At 37.4% G+C, this 17,253-nt stretch overlaps 1 protein-coding gene and 1 pseudogene across 3 annotated transcripts in view; both read right to left on the reverse strand.

Moving 5' to 3' along the window:
* The window catches only part of APAF1 (apoptotic peptidase activating factor 1), an 83,947-nt gene that overhangs the window by 55,421 nt on the left and 11,273 nt on the right, over positions 1–17,253 (reverse strand). For all 3 annotated transcript variants that reach the window (XM_043881107.1, XM_043881105.1, XM_043881106.1), the window contains exons 5-12: positions 14,654–14,837; positions 12,651–12,763; positions 12,427–12,558; positions 7,055–7,293; positions 6,484–6,651; positions 5,144–5,275; positions 2,493–2,606; positions 1,865–2,049 (exon numbers count right to left, since the gene is read on the reverse strand). In XM_043881107.1, the coding sequence (XP_043737042.1) occupies positions 1,865–2,049; positions 2,493–2,606; positions 5,144–5,275; positions 6,484–6,651; positions 7,055–7,293; positions 12,427–12,558; positions 12,651–12,763; positions 14,654–14,837 (1,267 nt within the window). The remainder of the gene's footprint in view (positions 1–1,864; positions 2,050–2,492; positions 2,607–5,143; positions 5,276–6,483; positions 6,652–7,054; positions 7,294–12,426; positions 12,559–12,650; positions 12,764–14,653; positions 14,838–17,253) is intronic.
* LOC122680120 lies at positions 11,289–12,168 on the reverse strand (annotated as a pseudogene).

A 17,253-nucleotide genomic window follows, 5' to 3' on the forward strand; every position in this document is an offset into this window, starting at 1 on the left:
GTGATAAAAAAACAAGCTACAAAAACTAGAATGATGAGAATCCAGAGGATAAACAGGTAAGTTACCAGCAAAGTTCAGAGAATAAGATTAAGAAACTACTTTCCACTATCTATCTACTCAATTTCTCAAAATTTGGAAACTGCCAGTCACAATGATGCACATATAGCCAAAAAGTAATAAAGAACAAATGAATCTATGAATAAGTGATTTCTTTGAAAGGTGAAACTCAGTTAAGTTTATATGAACCTAAACTTTCTACAGAAAGAACAGAGCAGCTTTCTAGTACTGAAAAATAAAGCTGCTTTGAACATGACCTGGTCAAACCCAGTTAAGGCTTACCCAGTGGCTCAGTAGTAAAGAACCCACCTGCCAATACAGGAGACGTGAGCTCTACACCTGACCCTGCTCCCACATGCTGTGGAGCAACTAAGCCTGTGCAACACAATTACTGAGTCTAAGCTCTAGAGCCCCAGAGCCGCAACAACTGAAGCCTGTGCACCCAGAGCCCGTGCTCTGCAACAAGGAGCACCACAATGAGAAGCCCGTACACTGCAACTAGAGAAAAAGCATGCAGCAACGAAGACCCAGCACAACCAAAAATAATCAATTTATTAATAAAAAAAAATACAGCTATAAAGGGCATTCCCTGGCAGTCCAGTGGGTGGGACTCCATGCTTCCACTGTAGGGGACACGGATTCCACCCTTGGTTAGGGAACTGGGATCTCACAAGCCACAGAGCCAGAAAAAAAGAAAAAACAATGATACAGCTATAAATGACTAAGCATCAAAGGGTTGAAATACAAGTGATGAAATGAGAAAAAAAAGAAAAAATAATAACAAACTCAACAATTCAAAAGAGAACAAGAACTAAATCTATGCCGATCTGATTAGGAGACCAAGTACTACAATTCTATTTTAGTCACTAAGACACAAATTCAGCTGTATATATTATACCAACTATATAAGCCAGGCAAAATAGTAAATGCTACTTATTCTTAACAACAACTACTAATATTCATGGAGCACCTTCTAAGATCTAAGTACTGTTCTAAGCAACCTACAAATTCATGTTTACATATACACACACATTCATTTAATCCTCACAATAATGCTATGAAATAGTACCACTAGGCAAGAGAAGCTGAGTTAACTCTCTTCTAATAATACACAACTAAAAAACTGCACGAGCTAGGAATCAAGCCCAGGCAACCTAGAGCCAGAGCCCGCCAGGCTCCTCTGTCCATGGAGTTCTCCAAGCAAGAATACTGGTGTGGGTACCCATTCCCTTCTCCAGGGGATCTTCCTGACCCAGCGATCAACCCTGGGTCTCCTGCTTGCAGATGGATTCTTTACCAGTTGAGCTAACAGGGAAGCCCAATAAGGGCTTTATGCCAGGCAAAGTACTCATCACTTTATATCCAATATCTCATTTAAACTGTCACAAACACAGAACTTATTTTAAAGCTTTGTTATCACTACTTGATGTATGAGAAAGGAAAGTAACCTGTTAACTTGTTCAAAAATCACAAAACTCTTAGGTTCGAGAACTGAGTCACAAACCTAGGTTTGTAGATTCAAAAACAATGCTCTTCACTACTACAATGTATTTTTAAGCAAAGCATTTATAGCAATATTTAAGATGACTTGTCAAAAGTCAACTTATAGGCAAGCATCTATTTCAATGGACTCTTTGAAAACATATGGTTACTTTTCTAGAACTTTTCAATAAGAAAGAATGCTTATTAAAAGTTTGAGCCCTTTCCAAAGTAGTTAAATCTTCCTGGAGTGAATGTATTCGCTACCTGAGAAATAATGACACAGTCAGCGCTCTGCTCCCTCTGGTTTCTCTCCTAACCTACTTACACCCACTCCAGGTAAAGCATTCCGTTATCGACCTCCTGCTTGGCCTGCAGCTTAGCTTGCCGATAAACCTCTGAAGTTTCCAGTTCACAGAGGCCCAGTTGCACAATATTAGGAAATGGCTGTCGTCCAAGAAGATGTCCATTTAAAGATAAAAACTCCTGGAAATTCTCACAGTCTGTACCATCCTATGAACAAAATCGAATTGCTTAGAAACATAACCAGAGCCAAGATCAGACATTTTTCTGTTTCTGTGATCTTGTCACTTTAAAGGCTTAAATATTCTCTCTATGAGCTAAAATTAAATAGCCAACCATTAGGTAACAAATACACAGTGATCCTCTTCAGACTTTTAAACACAGGGTAAAAAAAGTCTCATTATCAAAGTACTGCTCTAACACATTCTTTTTCCTAAAAAAAAAAAATAAATCACTGAACACTTTATTTCCCAGCTTTCAAATCTCAATCCTATCCACATTCCCAGTAGGAAAGTAGATAAAATAATGAGACTAATCAAGATTAAAGTGAGGAAATTATTGCTCTTCACCTCTTCTATTTTGCTCATCCCCAATATTAAATCTAGAATTAAATGTATGTCCTTTAAGGACTTCTTTTTAATATTAATATATACCTTTTCATCCAATATATGCCTGTATTCCACAAATTCATGAATCAGATGAGCAGGGCCTACAAGTTCCGTTTTTGCTTTAATCCAATCCAGGGAAAACATTAAAGCACACAGTTCCTTTAAAAACAAAAAAAGTAAGATCAGGAGCTCTATTCAAGAAAACAAAGCATTTTAAATCTACCATCATTACCCTAACACTACTGAGAGAAACTTAGCAGATACCTAGAATTTAAGGACAAGAAGGAACATATCATTAATAATTCCAAAGAAACAGAAAATGAACCTCACAGCTTAACTCAAATTTCAGTTGGACTATTAAGACTTAAATATAAAACAGAAACTTCAAAAACCACCAGAAGATACAGATATTTACTATTTTTGTAACCCTGGGGTGAAGGAAATTTTCATACACATGACACCAAAACAAAATATCAGAAAGAAAAACAGTGATGCATTTAACTACATATAAGCTCAAATCTTCAATACATTACCAATATAAATAAAATTTAAGACAAAAGATAAAACAGGAAAAGAATTTATTTACAAATGTATGGTAGATGAGAACTTAGTATCTTTTCTTATAAAAATTATAACAAGAAAAAGACAAACACTCCAACAGAAAAATAGGTAAAGGCAATGGATGAGAGCCAACTCACAAAATAAAAAATACAAATGGTCATGAATCTCACCAATAATCAAAGGGAAACAACAAACATTTACGTTTCATTATTATCAGATTTTTAAAAGATTAAAAGGAATGATAAGAATATTAGCTAGAATCAGAGGAAATGGTCACTCTTGTACACTGCTGGCAGTGATGTAAATCAGAGCACTCTTCTAGAGGACAGTTTGGCAATCTACATTAAAATTCAAGCTGTATACATCATCAACCCAACATTACACTTACAAAGGTGTCCTAAGAAAATAAGCCAGTCACGTGTGCTTAAGTAATCTAACCATCCCTGAAGCAACTGACCAAACATAATGTAGCTATACAATTAAACAGTATACAGCTTTAAAAAATTATGTTTAAAAAATTATTGGGACTTTCCTGGTGGTCCAGTGGCTAAGACTCTGCCTTTCCAATGCAGAGGGCCCCATTTCAATCTTTGATTGGAGAACTAAATCCTCCCACATGCCACAACTAAGACCCAGCACAGCCAAATAAATAATTTTTAAGTATATAAAAAATGTTAGCTCGAAAGAAAATTATATCAGTCTATATAAACTGACAAAAAAAAAAACCATAAAATACAATTAACTAGAAAAAACAAAATATAAGACTATATTCCTATCAAGATCCCATTCTGGTTTTAAACAACAGGTGTATCTGAGCAGCAAAATGACCTAGAAATCTACAGACAAAAGCATTAGCAAGGGCTATGATCTTCATTTAGTTTTTTCTTCAGTTTTCCAAAGAAAGTAAGCCACTATTTTTAAAAATCAAGGGGAAAAAAGGTTAAAAAATGAAAGGAACTGAATCCTATCACACTATCATACATGTCAAATGTTTTTAAAAGGTGCATTGACCCAGTAATTTCACTTCAGGGCATTTCCAAAGGAAATAATACAGGTATGAAGACAAACAAGAATTTCATTACATCATCATAAGGGGGGGGGGGGGGGAAACTGAAAACCTAAATGTTCAACAACTACAGTTTGGCTAAGTAAATTAGAGCATAGATAGATATTTATTGGAATACCATCATTTCAATGTTGATTACTAAACAAACGATTTTGCAAGGTGGAAAAAAGTAGGCTACAATACACCATATTCATAATCAAGAGACGATATACCTCAGCATAGAAAACTTATTCAAAGTACATACGTTTTCTAAAATGTTAACATTTTGAAAGGACTTCAAATAGCATCTATGTGCTGATGATTCCCAAATTTTATCCCAAATTTTGTGCAGCCTTCCCCAGAGGTTCAGGTTGGTATACCCAACTATATGCTCAATACTTTCTGTCAGATATCTTAATATGCACAGCAGACTTGATATATTCCAAATGAGTTCCTAACCGTCCCATCGTCCTTGGAATAATACTTGTCTGACCCACAGCTATTCCCATCTCAGTTCACCGCAACTCCAATCTTTCCTGCACAAGTTGAAGTTATCTTTGACTCCTCTTTCTGATACACATCAAATTCTCAGCAAATCACAATGATCCCAACACCAAAATCATCACTTCCTTTCTCCATGTAGAAGGCTTTTTCCTTCTTCTGAGCACCTACTCTCCCTTGACATAGTAGAAATCTATCTGTCCTGTATCAGTATCTCCCCAGCATATAAGTTCAATGAGAGCAGGGACTTTGTGCCCATGGTATGTTGTTCATAATGAAGAACAATACCAGTACACAACAGGCACTCCATAAACATTTACTGAATGAATATACTTTCCCAGCCTCCATTTCCTCTCAAAACTTAAAAACAAATCCATATCACCCACAAAGATAGTTACTGATATGAAGAGAGTTAATTTTTAGGGGGTTCACTTACTGCAGTTACTAAGGTACCTGCAGGTAAAAACAGTTAACAAAAACTAAATTATTTGCATAGAATATAACCCTATTTTTACCAATAAAAGAAAATTCTCAAGACAAAATAAAAGTCAGAACGAAGAAAATAATGTTTCTTAATGAGTCATCTTACTTTGTGCATATTAGCACTGGCCATGTGATAGGCCAAAAAATTGTACCAATACATGCAGTCCTCCTGATCTGGTGAAAGAGAATGCAGCCGGTGATGTCTCTGGAACTGAGTGACCATCTTCTTGTGTAGATCCTGAAACCCAAATGAAACATTTCAGAAGACAGAAGCAATTTCATAACCCAGGCATCACAGAAACTCCACCTTCCAAAGCTATTTAAGAGCGTACAGGACTTCCCTGGTGGCACAGTGGGTGGGAATCCACCTGCCAATGCGGAGGACATGGGTTAGATCCCTGGTCTGTGAAGACTCCACATGCCACTGAGCAACTAAGCCCATGTGCCACAAGTACTGAGCCCTCGGCTCCAGAGTCGAAAGCTGTAACTACCAAGCCCACGTGCTGCAACTGCTGAAGGCCGCATACCTAGAGCCCATACTCCACAACAAGAGAAGCCACCATAATGAGGCCCATGCACAGCAACGAAGAGTGGCTCCCACTTGCTGCAACTCTAGAGAAAGCCCATGCAAAGAAACAAAGACCAAAATAAATAAAATTATACATTAAAGAAAAGGTACAGAGAATCTCCCCACAAGATACACATTAATTACAAAAGGAAAAAACAGTAACTTTACAGTGGAGAAACTTTAACCAGGTAACCAGTGCTGCTATCACTGGGAAGCCATTATCAACACCCTGGGTGTGATGCCCCGAGAAGGACACACAGCACCTCTGTAGTGTTACTGCCAAAAATACACAACCTTGCTCTAGTCAAGAGAAAGCAAGAGACAAACCCAAACCAAGGAACACTGTACAAAATGCCTGGTGAGTACTCTTCCAAAGGGACCACAGAAGAAAGCAAGCTGAGGCACTGTCCTAAATTTAAGTAAACTAAGGAATGGACAATATGTAATATGAGAAACAAGTGAATCTGATCTACACAAAGGACATTAATGGGAAAGCTGGGAAATTCAAATAAAGTATCAGCTAACAGTTCTTTTCTTGTCCTTGTTAGTCACTCAGTCATGTCCGATTCTGTGCAACCCCATGACTGTAGCCCGCCAGGCTCCTCTGTCTGTGGTATTTCCCAGGCAAGAACACTGGAGTAGGTTGCCATTCCCTTCTCCAGGGAAAGTGAGTCCCAGTACTTAGTCAATGTTAATGTTTTGGCTTTGATAACTCTATTACAGTTATGTAAGATGTTAACATTGAGGGAAGCTAGGTAAAGGTATACACATAGAAACTATACTATTTCCTACACTAAAATTCTATAAGACTTTTCTATAAGTATAAAATCATTTCAAAATAAAACTTAAAAAAAAGGCATGTACAGAGATGCAAGTACCTGAAGCTGGCTGCGATTCTTTTCAGTAAGGAAATCCACTTGCAGATCATGTAAATAATAAAGAAATGATTTTCCATTCCGGTCACAGAACAAGAGAGACTTATTAACAAATTCCTGTAATATGTCTTCAACTTCTTCTGTTTCCAAGTCCCAGAGGATACATAACACCTAGGAATCATTTTAAGCATTTAATGTGCCACAATGTACAGTGAACCAGGATTGCAGATAAGAGATTAACACAAAAAAAAATCATGTATTTAAAGCCCTGAATAATATCTCCATTTGATAAGAAGTTCAAATATTCATCAAGATAAAAAAGAGAAAGTTCAGAAGAAGTCAAATATTTCTCCAGGTTCATGAAAATCACTGAGAAACAGGTAACTCACCTGAGTTCAACACCAAGTCCTTGAAGGAAACTAAGAGTAGTGGGATTTCTACATCCTCTACCGTACCTCCTCAGACATACAGGTTTTATCTTGCTAATATCCTCTGTAACAATATCCTCAGTACTAAGCCAAAGCTTACATGCCACAAATAAGGGGATGACAAAGATTGTTGATCCGTCTATTACCTTTGTAGGCACCTTAACATCTTTCTGAAAGATGGAAAGATCTGTGTAATAATCTTTGATATCTTCTCTGAGCATTTCAACACTTATAGACATGGCTTCATCTAGAGCCTCATAATCATAAGATGAAGATTTTCTTATCCTCTTAAATTGCTTATTCTGAAGTTGCCTGAGGTAGTACTCCCAGCGGTTGGGAAAATCTCGTAAAAGTGCACCAATTAAAGACACTACAAGAGGGGAACCTAAAAAATTAAAAAAAAAAAAAAAAACACTGTGTTAATACTGTATCATTTCCAAATTACCACCAAATTAAGAATCAATCTGTCCTCCAAGAAAGAATTTTTGCTGCATGCTATCCAAAGCCTCAAAATACATAACTCTTGGATTCACTTCAAGTATTTATTCTAAGGAAGTCACTAAAAATAAGAACTATTTCATTTAAGGATGTTAATTACAGCATGGCTCAAAATAGTAAAAAATTTTAAATAATAACAGGGAAATGAATGAATAAATTAAAGTATATCACAATATTGTGCCACTGGTAGATTTTTTTCAAAAGATTTTAATGACAGAAAAATGCTTAAGATTTGCCATTAAATGGATAAGACTGAAAATTATGGGAATTCCCTGATGGTTAGGACTCCATGCTGACTGCCAAGGGCACGGGCTCTGTCCCTGCAAAATAATTCAGGGAAATAAGATCCCACAAGTCACAAGACATGCTGTTGCTGCTGCTGCTGCTAAGTCGCTTCAGTCGTGTCTGATTCTGTGCGACCCCGTCCCTGGGATTCTCCAGGCAAGAACACTGGAGTGGGTTGCCATTTCCTTCTCCAATGCATGAAAAAGAAAAGTGAAAGTTAAGTCGCTCAGTCATGTCCGACTCTTCACGACCCCATGGACTGAAGCTTACCAGGCTCCTCCATCCAAGGGATTTTCCAGGCAAGAGTATTGGAGTGGGGTGCCATTGCCTTCTCCACACAAGGCATGGCCAGAAAGTAAAAATAAAAGAAATAAAATCCCAACCAAAAAAAATTAAAGCTTGACTCACTATATTTTTTATTCTTTGATAGCAGAGGCCATGTCTTCATCTTACCCCATGCATAACATACGTGTCTTCATTAACTATTATTTTAATTAATGAATGAATAACAAAATATCACTATCTATTTATGGCAACAGAGAAGAATTTAAAATACTAAATATTCTAGTAAAGTTTCTGAATGTCATAAGTTATAAATTGTCATGTTCGAGGGCAGACAGAATAAGCAAGAAGAAACACAATCCCACAGCCTCCAAAACAAAAACTACATTATAGAAAGTTCATCAGAATGAAAAAGCAAAAAGTTATGTGCCAGAAGAAGAGACAAGATAAAACCCCAGGAAAACAATGAAATGAAGTGGAGATAGGTAACCTTCCAGAAAAATAATTCAGAATAATGATAGTGATGATGATCCAGGATCTCAGAAACAGAATGGAGAAAACACAAGAAATGTTTATCAAAGATCTAGAAGAACTAAAGAACAGACATGAACAATACACTAGAAGGAATCAATAGCAGAATAACTGAGGCATAAGGATGGAAAAATTTCCTGGAGGACAGAATGGTGGAAATCACTGCTGCAGAACAGAATATACAAAAAAGAATGAAAAAAAATGAAGAGAACCTAAGAGACCTCTGGGACAACATTAAACACACCAATGTTAGCATTATAAGGGTCCCAGGATAAGAGGGAGAGAGAAAGGACCCAAGAAAATATTTGCAGACATAATAGCTGAAAACTTCCCTAACATGGGCAAGGAAATAGTCAACCAAGTCCAGGAAGAACAGAGTGTTCCAGGCAGGATGAACCCAAGAAGGAACACACTGAGACACACAGTAATCAAAATGACGAAAATTAAAGATAAAGATAAGCATTAAAAGCAACAAGGGAAAAACAACAAATAACATACAAGGGAACTCCCATCAGGTTATCAGCTGATTTCTCAACAGAAACTACAAGTCAGAAGGGAATAGCACAATATATTTAAAGTGATGAAAGGGAAAAACCTATAATCAAGAATACTATACCCAGCAAGACTCTTGTTCAGATTTGATGGAGAAATCAAAAGCTTTCCTGACAAGCAAAAGTTAAGAGAACTCAGCACTACCAAACCAGCCTTACAACAAATGCTAAAGGAACTTTTCTAGGCAGGAAACACAAAAGGAGGAAAAGATCTACACAAAATAAAGCCAAAACAATTAAGAAAATGGTAATAGGATCATATATAGTAATAATTACTTTAAATGTAAATGGATTAAATGCATCAACCAAAAGACATAGACTGGCTGGGCAGATGAAAATCTGAGCATGTATGCACTTGCACTTACCATGTCATTCTACATAACCCCCCAAATTTTATGTAATTACTTTATGTTGTTAGGTTAATCGTGTTTCCACTATGGCTCTCAATTGCAATTATCTGTTATTTTTCATCTGGCTATTGACTGTGAAAACTGATAAACATCTTTTACTGTTGCAATTATGTAACTATTATTCACTTAATACCACTGTATCATGATTAGTCAACAGCAAATAACAGAATTCTATTATCACTAAAACTACCATTTAATAGAAAAACCTGTAATCACTTTTAAAATTCAGATGCATATCAGAATTCTGTAGGAATTTTTTGAAAAATACAAATGCCCAGGTATTGTTTTTCTCCAAAGCTCCAGATGTATTTCTAATGAGAAGCCATATTTAAAAACAACTGGACTATGTGATGACCTCTTACTTTTATCTAGTTTTTCATTTTTTCTATTTCATATTTGGTGCTCCACTTCACTTAGTTTATGTTTCCCAATTTCTTCATCTTTTTTCTTGTAGTCTTCTCAAGCCTTTATCAAGTGTAGTAGAAAAGCTTTTGTATACATAAATAGTATGCATTAATATATATTTTATAAAAATTATGAATTTTTGCCTAGCTCAAAAATTTGTGACATTTTGATTCCACCTGTTTGACTTAGTATGAATAGAATGCTAGATTTCTAGTTCATATTCACTCAAAACTTTGCTGTAGTTTCATGTATTTTGGCATCTAGTATTACTGCTAAATATCAACTTCTGCTTTATTGACTACGCTAAAGCCTTGACTGTGGGTATCACAACAAACTGGAAAATTCTTAAAAAGATACGGGAATACCAGACCACCTTACCTGCCTCCTGAGAAACCTATACGCAGGTCAAGAAGCAACAATTAGAACCAGACATGGAATAACAGATTGGTTCAAAACTGGGAAGGGAGTACATCAAGGCTGTATATTGTCACCCTGCTTGTTTAACATGTATGCAGAGTACATCATGCAAAATTCTGGGCTTGATGAAGCACAAGCTGGAATCAAGATGCCAGGAGAAATATCAATAACCTCAGATATGCAAATGACACCACCCTTACGACAGAAAGCGAAGAAGTACTAAAGAGCTCCTTGATGAAAGTGAAAGAGGATAGTGAAAAAGCTGGCTTGAAACTCAACATTCAAAAAACGAAGATCATGGCATCCATTCCCACCGTTCATAGCAAACAAATAGGGAAACAATGGGAACAGTGAGAGACTTTTTCTTGGGCTCCAAAATCACTGCAGCCATGAAATTAAGACACTTGCTCTGTGGAAGAAAAACTATGACAAACCTAGATAGAATATTAAAAAGAAGAGACATTACTTTGCCAACAAAGGCCCACAGAGTGAAAGCTATGGCTTTTCTAGTAGTCATGCAGGGTCCAACAGTGTTAAACCATAAAGAAGGCTGAGCACTGAAGAATTGTTTTTGAACTGTGGTGTTGGAAAAGACTCTTGAGAGTCCTTGGACTGCAAGAAGATCCAACCAGCCCATCCTAAAGGAAATCAATCCCGAATATTCACTGGAAGGACTGATGCTGAAGTTCCAACCTGATACAAAGAGCTGACATTAGAAAAGACCCTGATGCTGGGAAAGATTGAAGGCAGGAGGAGAAGGGGACAACAGAGGACAAGATGGTTGGATGACATCACTCAGATCAATGGATCTGAGTTTGAGCAAGCCCTGGGAGTTGGTAATGGAAAGGGAAGCCTGGCAGTGCTGCAGCCCCTGGGGTTGCAAAGAGTTCAGGCACGACTGAGCAACTGAACAACAACAATTACTGCTAAAAGTCTAGAAAATGTATTATATTAGTGATTTAAAAAAAAAATGAGGCTTGAAACTTCTAATCCAATTCTGAGAAGATAAAGAAATACCGTTGTGGAAAAAAACAAAACAGGAAATTAACATGTGACAGTATTATTAACTAAAATACAGATTTTGTTCAAATTTCACAAAATTTTATGCTAATGTCCATCATTTGTTTTCATAGCTTATTCAAGACTCCACACTGTATTTAATTGCATTGAACAGCTTCAGCTGCATGCAACAAATACTGGTAAATTCTCTTTTCACTTTTATTCTATTACAAATATTTTCTAATTTTCCTTGCATGGCTTCTTAGATACACCCATCATTTAAACATAGACATTTAATTACCAAATACATAGGATTTTTTTCGAGTATCTTTGATATTAATTTCTCATTTGGGTATTAATTTCTCATTTAAATACTTTCTTCTCTGCAATCACCCTCCGTGTTTTTATTTTTTTATCCAACACTTGTTTATTGGGATGGTCTCCCCTTCATCTTGATACAGGGTGCTTTTAGTGCTGCTTCCATCTGAAAGAGCATCCTTCTGTAAGCCTTGCTTTTCCTCCTATAGGCTGGCAGAGGACAGTAGAGCAGCAACACACAAAACTACTGTTTGTGCATGGCTCAAGACGGTGGTGATTTTATAGCATCCTGGGCATTTTACATCCATGAAATAGGAATTGGGGCTCTGCACCAGGCACTTCTTGTGTTTCCTCTTCTCCTCTTCTGGAGACGGATGAAGAAGATACTTTGCAAGAGGCATGCTCTCGTGAGGAGGTTGTCACCGCCGGAAAAGGCACCCTCTGTGTTTTTAGTCTTCTAACTTTATTGAGACTTTCAATACTAAGTCAAAGATCTCTCTTGGTAAATGTCACACTGCACTTAAAGATATGTGGGTTATTTTCACATATCTTTTGATATTGATTTCTTAACATAATTCCACACCATTAAGAGAACAGACTCTGTATGATTTCATTATCTTTAGACCACGAAATTTTGTACTTTTCTTTATGTCCCTGGATATATCCCAGTGTCTCCCAGTTTATAGTCTATGGGAACTTGAATAGAATTTGTATCCTACTTTTGTAAATAAATAAATAAATAGTCATGTTCATTAGCTTAACTCACAAAAGGGTAAATTAATATCTCTATAACTCCCTCATACACAAAATAAATAATTATACCTTTACATTCTTGTATAATACTGTGAGCTTGTTCTGGCAAATCTGTTTTCTTCATATTAACAAAAAGGGATAAGATTTCAAGTCCTTTTTCTTTTCCTAAACCACTCTCCACAGGCACTACATATTTAGGACCTGCAAAATCACCAAGACATAGTAAGCAATTTGGTATGCCACATATTTAAATGTAATTGAATCATCATAAAAAGAAAATTAATAATACTTACCCATTACTGAATCTGTAACACTCTTATCTCTGGTTGTGAGAAGAATTTGACACTGATTGTCAAAAGCTTTTAACACCCAAGGATCCCAAATATCATCCAAGATCAATAAAGACCTTAATAAGAAAAAAACTGTATTGAGCCACTAATGAAATTTATTTTAAACTTCCTTTCAAAAAAAAAGAAAGAGTATGTCAGGGTGTTTTGTTTTTTAACTGACAAAAATTTTTTTTAAAAAGATGTCTCTATTGTTTGTTCTCTCCTTTGGTATCCCTTATACAATATACCAATAAGAAAAAGATTTAGAGACTTCTCCTTCTTTCTACCCCAAATCACTTCATATTAAAGTTAAGGGACTTACAAAAAGAGAACTGTGAATACCATGTAAATATTAGAAGTAAGCCCCCTAGCGTCTAAAAAGAACTATCTAAACAAGGAGATTTTTCTGACTTTAAGCATCCAAACAAAACAAGAACTGGGCGTAGGTTAGCATTAGAAAGCATCACAGAACAATAACAATATTTGATCATTTTTCACCTACAAAACTAGCAGTTTCATATGTTCCAACCTAACAGAATGCATCAGCGAATACTATTTTTCACTTGGTACACTAGTGCGCTAGAAATCAATTTGTTTACACATAATGACAAACAACCTCTGTGCTAATTCCTAACTGGCCCCTCCAAACACACTTTTATCCTCACCAGAACAAACAGAGAAAAACACAACTGAAACCTGACAGCATAATCACACACCAGGGTTTTTATCCGGCTGGCACTCTGCTTCTGTACCACACAAAAACAGACTCTAGGAACACACACAGGTTGGAAAACGACAAAAGCATAAGCCAAAATGATGCTGAGAAACAAAATGGCTGCCTTTACATAACACGGTCTGATACATCTGACAGCGGGTACAGTATTTTCCTAAACAGAAATCATTTTTATTTTTGCAGAGAAAGAAAGTAGGGCTAAGGAGAAGTTACCGAGCAAGAAAAGAGGAAGTGGTTAGTGGTCTCAATCCTATTTCTCCATGAAAATAGATACTAGTGACTATCAAGGCAAAGGTGAGATAATAGTTATCTACTAAAGAAACCAGAGAAAAGGGAGTTTGCTCTCTGTAGTGAATACGATCATAATCACTAGGAGGTTTTTTCCAAAAATAATTCCTCTCCCCCAGTATCCTGATATGAATCCTCTTACCAATTTGGGAATCACTGCCATACTCCAGCCACTGTTACACACGAAAGCATATAGCATCATTTGGTGCATCAGGGCAATAAAAAAAATTCACAGCCATTACCTAAATTCTCACCCATTTTAATGTTACACTCACAAGGAATGCTTTATTCATCTTTGTACTTGTAGCACTTGACCCAGAACCTGGCACAACACTCAATGCTGGTTAAATGAACAAATGAAAGAAGGGCTGCTAGATCACAGAAACCAAAGGCAACAACTACGCTTCTGTCTCCCTCTGGTTAATGAAAATTATGAAATAGCTAGTAATACTTCCTGGAACATAATTATAATGGTATTTACTTAATAAATTATTGAAATAAAAGAAACCATTAAAGTATAGGGAAGTAGAAAAGTTACATGCATACCCAAAAACTGAAATAACACAGCAGAAGGATCCCATTAAACAAAAATCTTTCCTGACTCCATCTTTCACAAGTTGCCTACATTTATTCTGTCCTTCGTTCTATGTTAATCTATTAGAAATAATGGTTTCAAGGTAAAACATTTGCATTTTTCTAATAAATACCACCTACTTAGGAAATATTTCTTAAGAGCCTACAATGGTATTCAAGAGAGAACACGGCAGGTATCATGCAAACAACAGTGGCAACCACTTTTTTTTTTAATACAAGAGAAAGAGCAGAAAAGCAATGGTTCTTTTTCAATCTTCTACCCAAGAGCAAGAAAAGGTTATGATGTTCTCCAGATGTCAGTAGTTAAGTCTCACTGGGACTACACACATCAACTGAATACGACCATCTGTACCTTGGATGTTTGCGCAGCATCAGAATGCGGAGACGGTCTTTAGCCTCTTCAATATTAAGTGGAAGCCTCTGGGAGAAGCTCTCATCCTGATCCAACCGTGCGCAAAGGTTCTGCAGCTTCATCAGAAGCCCGGATTTGTCCTGTTTCCCAACTGACACCCAATGCACACCCCCTGGGAAACAATCTGGTGAGGAAAAGGAAAATAAATTTAAGGTCTTTAAACAGGAGTCCCCTTTGAAAGATTTTACTGATAGGCAGCAGTAAAGATTTGTTCCAATCTTCGATTTCATCGCATCTCCAAACTTCTCTTGATTCAGAGTATATATTTTGTTTGTAGGACTATTACTGAGCTTCAGAGCCCAAATCTAAGAAAAGTTGAAGATGTGAATAAACTGAAGTTTGGTGTTCATCTGCTACATATCCGTAAAATCTTAGCAAACAAAATTTCAAATCTTTGTCCTGTGTCTTCAATGATTACTGTACAACAGTTTCTCAACAGAAGCACTCTGGACATTTTGGGCCAGATAATTCTTTCTTGTGAGGGAACTGTCTTAAGCATTACAGGACATTCAGCAGCCTCCCTGGCCTCTATCCACTGGAAGCCAGCAGCACTTCCCCTCCCCAGTCATGACAACCAAAAATGTCTCCCACGTTTGTCACATATCCCCTGAGGGGAATAATCATCTCTGACTGAGAACCACTGATGTGGTTCCTGAGAACACATAACTCGTTCATTATGGTTCTCATACAGAGACTTCAAGTAAGAAGTTAGGCTCAAGTCTGGCTCTACTGCTTACTAGCTATGATACCTTTAGCAAATCACTAACTTCAATATCATATACAATACTATAATAAGACTGTTTACCCCTGCCTACTTCAGTTACTATAAGAAATTAATATATATAATATGTGATTTAGCTATGTTAAAAGTAAAAGGTTGTAACAGACACGATTATTAGTGATATGGATGAGACCACCTTTCATATAATCAAGCTTTGAACTAGTAAGCATTATAAGAACAGACATTAATATTACTGCTGTCAACTGACATCATCATCATTTTTGTTAATCAATCCACGTGTGCTAAGTTGCTACGTCCGACTCTGTGCAACCCTACGGGCCAAAGGCCGCCAGGCTCCACTGTCCATGGGATTTCCCAGCAAGAACACTGGAGGGGGTTGCCATTTGCTCCTCCAGGGGATCTTCCCGACCCAGGGACCAAACCCATGTTTCCTGCATTGGCAGGTGGATTCTTTACCACGGAGCCAACAGGGAAGCCCAACACAATGATTACACATCTACTAAATAAACTAAGTAAAACTGCCAGGGTATGACCATGAATTTAAACTGAAGTTCAGTTAGGTGATTATCGTCTGCAAAGAAGACAGAAATAACGTCTGAATGAAGCAACAGAGAACACAGAGAAGGCATCAGCTTTCATTCAAGATAAGGAGAGAACTAAAGAGTATGCGCTGAGGAGCAACTGAATACTAGGCAATAAAAATCCAGGCCCAAGGCTGAGAGGGGGCTGATGGGACAAACGGAGAGGGTATTACGCTATTAACGGATAAGACTCAGAAAACTGTAGTGAACTTGAAAAACAGAGTAGATGGAGGTAAGCCAAGTGGAATAGAATTTTATAATCAAGATTTCAAAAGTGGTATCATTTCTGGTAATGCCAAAGGCCAGGATCCAACCTATATAGCTGAAGGGGAGTGAAGAAAATGGTCACTATAGATACATAAGTCAAGGAACTGAGAGGCCAAGGTTTTGGATGACTCATCCACATAGATATCAAACCACTAAGATTGCCAGCAGAAGGAGGACTTAAATTTATAACTAAGAACTCCAACCAATCAATCCGAGGGCTATAACATAACCGGGAAAGATTAGAAAAATGAACTTCAAAGGACAAAGAATTTAGCTGGAGAAAGGAGTATTAAAGGCCCAGATGAGGCAACCAAGAGCAAAGAAAGCATCCATCCATTTCTTGGTGCTGAAATATGTGAAATACAAAGGGAAAAGGGTTACCACACCACTGAAAAAGGCTACAGAGAAAGAGGTATCCTCAGGAAAACTACCCCGTTTCACATAAGACAAGGAGGTCTAAGAAGGGTTGATGATATAGAGGAGTTTCCTGACCACAGAGGAGGAAGTCTAGAAGGCACAGCAAAGGCTTGGGAATCAGAGGAAAGGACCTAGATCAGAATTTGGCAATGAATTGGGTGGTAACTACATGAGAATCTAAAAGACGATAAATGACCAGAAGAAAGAATGCTACGTAACCGAGGTAAGGCAGGGCTGTTAAGCATGGCTTGAGTACCAGTGCCTATGTCTTAGATGAAGGTAAACAAGTCCCACACTTCCTTGTCTTTTATTTCGGCTGCGCTGGGTCTCCGTCGCTACACGCAGGCTTTCTCTAGCTGAGGCCACTGGGGGCTGCTCTCTGACTGCGGTGTGCAGCCTTCTCCTTGGGGCGCCTTCCCTTGCTACAGAGCAGGGGCTCGAGATCGTGAGGGCTCAGTAGCTGCAGCACACGGGCTTAGCTGCTCCGAGACATGTGCGATCTTAGTTCCCCAACCAGGGTTTGAACCCCACTG

This window comes from Cervus elaphus, chromosome 22 (assembly GCF_910594005.1).
Source record: "Cervus elaphus chromosome 22, mCerEla1.1, whole genome shotgun sequence".
NCBI lineage: Eukaryota > Metazoa > Chordata > Mammalia > Artiodactyla > Cervidae > Cervus > Cervus elaphus.